Consider the following 4091-nt stretch of genomic DNA (forward strand, 5'->3'; position numbering starts at 1 on the left):
GAGTATAGGAATGCAATAGATTTAGACAATGCATGCAGACGTATAGTAATATATTTTATAAACCAAACCTCGGCTTGCCCACCATCCACCTTTTCTCCCTTCGTAATCGGAATAAGCCAAAACCCCGGATTACTGGAGTAGATCATCAAGGCATAATCCTGGCCTAAGAAGTATGTACAATACAGTATAATCTTTCCTACTGCCCAGATATTCTTTACACTCCCCTCATTTCTATATCACCATAAGCGAAGGCCAAGACCAAACAAGGCGTGATGCCTAGCTGCATCGGCAAATACTCATAGCCGACCCCCGAAGGAAGGGATTACGGTCACCGACGCCATCGGGTGCGTACATGCCTAAGTACATACCTAGGTAGGTATTGAAGCCATAGCATGGGATACCTAGGTATTGATTATAATGAGAATAAATACATAATTAAACCACATGATACCAAAAATAGAAAAAAACAGAAAAGAGAAAAAAAAGAAAAACAAGTCCGGGATTGCTACTAATAGATTACCACAGTTTACGTCGCTTCGTTCTAGATCCAAGGCAGTCGAACCTCTTCCTTTTCCGATGATCAGGTCGGCCAAAAACAGCATTGAGGCCTTGCTGCAATACGAGTTTCTCTATCACAAACGGCGACCCACTAATATTACACGGTTCGGAGGAGTTTTGCTCTTGCTGTAGGGATATTACAAATCGACCCTCGGTGTTTAAGTCGACCCGTTTTCGAAAATTGCCATCGCTCCCGAGGCAAGAGTTATCAATTGTAGCCACCACATTCCCATCTATCCATAGCCGGGCTGACTGGCTCGAAAGCCGGTCAAATAATTCGCGGAATGCTGGGTCGTTACGCCGCAGAGAACATACTACGTGGCCGGTCCCTACGTACCTCCCCCCGACGCGTTCCGGGACGGCGTCCAGCTCGAAGTAGAAGAGCGAGGCTATGAAGCATCTCGCTATCGTGTCAATCGTTTGTGAGAGCGTCTTGTCATCCTGCACTTTGGCTTCTATCTCTGGGATGCTGCCCGGATCATCCAGCCTCGGCTCGTCGCCGTCGAATTGGATGTTGAGCCGGTGGTATCGAGGGTAGGCCCGGAAGGCCTCACTTACCTTCTTATCTCGCATCTTCTCCCAGAACAGCCGGCATAGCCTCGGGAATGCGCCATTCTTCCAGACGTTGCGTGAAGCGGTGGTGGGAAAGTTGCTGGTCGGCTCCGGCTCCCCAGTACCCAGAGACACGACAAAGTCAGGCTCTTCGACCAGGGGAAATAAGGCGGCCGCCTCGGACAGCGCTGAAATCAGCGGGTTGTTCTCGAGCGGACCAGCATCTTGAAAGGTGCCGGCGCCATCGACATGTTTCGGCGAGAAATACCTGGTACAGGAAATGCGCATCAGAAATTGGCGTACCTTAGGTACCTACCTAGGTAGGTAAACATAGTAAAGTGTTCCTCATACCCTGGCGCAGCAGACGCCGCTCTCGCGCTAGGCTTCGTTAACCAGTTGCTCAATGTCGACCGCGCACCCATTTCCAACTTCTTTACTTACATTTCCCATAAGAGCATCTTCCCACTTGAATTCATGACGTGGTCTACGGCCTACGTTAGCTACGACTCCGCGTATCGAGCATTTATTTGTTATACCTTGGCCTTTCTTGCGCTCGCCTACGCCATTATAGTTCGTAAAGAGGCGACACGACGGCTTCGTGTCGACGGTCGCTACGGGCAGCGCGACCCGAGTCCCCGTGCTGGTCGCGTGGGAATAGTCCAAGATGCCCCTCTCGGCGCCAAACACCTGCTTTAGTGCGTTTTCAATATGGTGGGACGGATATAATCCGTCAGCCAGGTAGGATAGGAGAAGTTCGATGGAGCGAACGATAGTTGGAAGAGGATGAAACGCACCGGCGAAGGAGACGATGGAACGTCTCACAAAGCGAGGCAGGAGTGAAACGTTTGTGGTCCCACGACGTTGGAACGTCGTCTTGGCCAGCAGCTTGAATCTTTCCGTGGACTGTTCCACGGGAGAGCCGTTCAAGAAAAGATCGGCGACAATGAGGCCCCCTGGGGAGAGTTAATGTCAAAAAATGGCAAGGTCGGTCGATACGTACCTGAACTCACTCCCAGAGCGACCTTGATGAATCTTTGGAGCGGGATAGGCAATCCGATACGAGCGTTGATCCTTTCCAAGAATTTAAGCGCTGCGATGCCACGGACACCTCCGCCGTCGATACAGAGAACGCCAGCTCCCGCAGTAGGCGGGTGCGTCCGGATGACTACCGGTCTCGGCATCGCCGTTTGGCATAGGAAACATTGTGTCACTGTATAGACCCAGGGATCGTCTACATCAGGTTCGCCAAATACTACCGCGCAGTTTTCGCACACGACGTGTCCGCACTCTAGGCGAAACTGAGGGCTGCGCCGGAGACACGAAAGACAAGTGCTGCTACTTTTTACACTACGCCATCGTTCTTGGTGGTGGCGGAGGTTGTTGCGATGTATAGTAGCCGAGGGGAGTTTCCCTTGACTAGATACTCTAGCAAACTCTTCAAAATTCTTTCTTACCATAGCAACCAACCCGCTTCGAAGAAGGAAATCTTTAGATTGATCAAAGCATATTACCCTGCCTGCGCTTACCTTGCTTAGTATATCCTCATATAAAACCTGGAATACCGTACTAGGAGGGAAGACTATTACATTAGATTAAACTTGTAACTTGGGTGTGCACATGCCCCGATGCGGGACGGGACGATAATAACGTACAGGGAGCATCGGGTGGGTAGTTGTCCATGAGTAGGCTCGAAGCGATGATGGGCGCTCCGAATTTTGTTAGCTCTTCCGACGTTTTGATCTGGGCCAGGAATGTGGATATATGCTGCTCTAGATTGTCTGCTACCGGATTGTGCAATCTGGAGGCCCATACCAAGCTAAACGGCTCGTCGGTGGCATCTGCGAAGTGTTCGATAGCGCTGTTGAGGAAGACGGCGAGATGGGCGGTCGAGAAAAGGAACTGTGCATCTATCCTGCACTGACGTGCTTGGTCTAAGCTGTTCATGAGACGCTCTTTCAAGAGTCTGTGGCGGGCTGAGAGAGAGAGTGGGCCACGCGGAGAGAGCGCAATGATTTCAATGGACAAGAAATGGTCTGAAATCTTCTTCCTTGTCTTCTGCCGCACCAGCCGTAGGAAATTCTTTCGAGCTTGCCGCTCGCCCCTCCCTCCTCCCGGTATTGTCTCAGCTACGACGACGACCCTCGGCTTCGTACCGGTAGAGATCCTCGACTCGTAGGCCTGCTCTAGCCACACAGCAAGATAGCATGCTACCTGCTCCAGCCCGCCCAAGTCCTCGGAAAAGAAACAAAAGACATCTGCAAACGGGTAGAGAAAGCGGGAATAGAGGCCGCTAGCAATCTGCGTCAGATCAGATTGGTGAGGTAACGGTCGGATCGTTCGCCTCGTGAGTTCGTGGCATGGGTCAGTGGGAATTTTCGCATGGAGCGGCTTCGAGGCGTCGCCCTCCGCGATGAGCAGCGGCTCATGGTAGAAAACGCTGGATGAGTCGAGGTGCAAATGAAGTTCGCCAAGGCCCAAGGTGACATTGCGTTTTCCCGCCCTCTTCACACCGAAAAGCTCCCTTAACGCCGCCGTCTTCGTATCGTTCCCAACTACCACAAGGAACCGCGGGTACTCCACATCGTGGTCCGGGATATGATGAAAGACATGCCGGACCCGATTCGAGAGCACGATATCGGTGCTGTGGTCTTGGGGCGAAAGGCCCAGCCAGAAGGTATGGTTGCATTTCTTCATAGTGGTTAATCATTGATTGAATGGATCTAAAAACAACAACAAAAAAAAGAAAAAACAGCCCAAAGGAATGACATTATTTATAACGATGGAAAGCCTATGATATAGTTTACTAGCCGTTCTTGTTCTAGTATCAGGGCGCTGAAATACGCTCCGAGGCCCTAGACAACAATATGGGACATGCTCGAAGGTTGGTGAAGGGCCCGGTTCAAGTTCTCTTAACCGACATTGTAGTGTCACATATTAGGGTTATGCCGAGTTTTGGGATCTGTACTACATTTTAAGGCTGA

General features: G+C 50.9%; 1 protein-coding gene across 1 annotated transcript; it reads right to left on the minus strand.

The window, feature by feature from the left end:
- Window positions 1-516: 516 nt before the first annotated feature.
- On the minus strand, window positions 517-3804 carry F4822DRAFT_442592 (FabD/lysophospholipase-like protein; the record flags this gene model as incomplete). Its single annotated transcript, XM_051463009.1, has 6 exons — window positions 517-1378; window positions 1462-1488; window positions 1552-1594; window positions 1647-2063; window positions 2111-2689; window positions 2763-3804. The coding sequence occupies 6 exons, from the start codon at window positions 3802-3804 to the stop codon at window positions 517-519; spliced, it is 2970 nt and encodes a 989-aa protein (XP_051308290.1).
- Window positions 3805-4091: the final 287 nt, after the last annotated feature.

The sequence above is a fragment of the Hypoxylon trugodes genome (assembly GCF_022578975.1).
Source record: "Hypoxylon trugodes strain CBS 135444 unplaced genomic scaffold F4822scaffold_36, whole genome shotgun sequence".
NCBI lineage: Eukaryota > Fungi > Ascomycota > Sordariomycetes > Xylariales > Hypoxylaceae > Hypoxylon > Hypoxylon trugodes.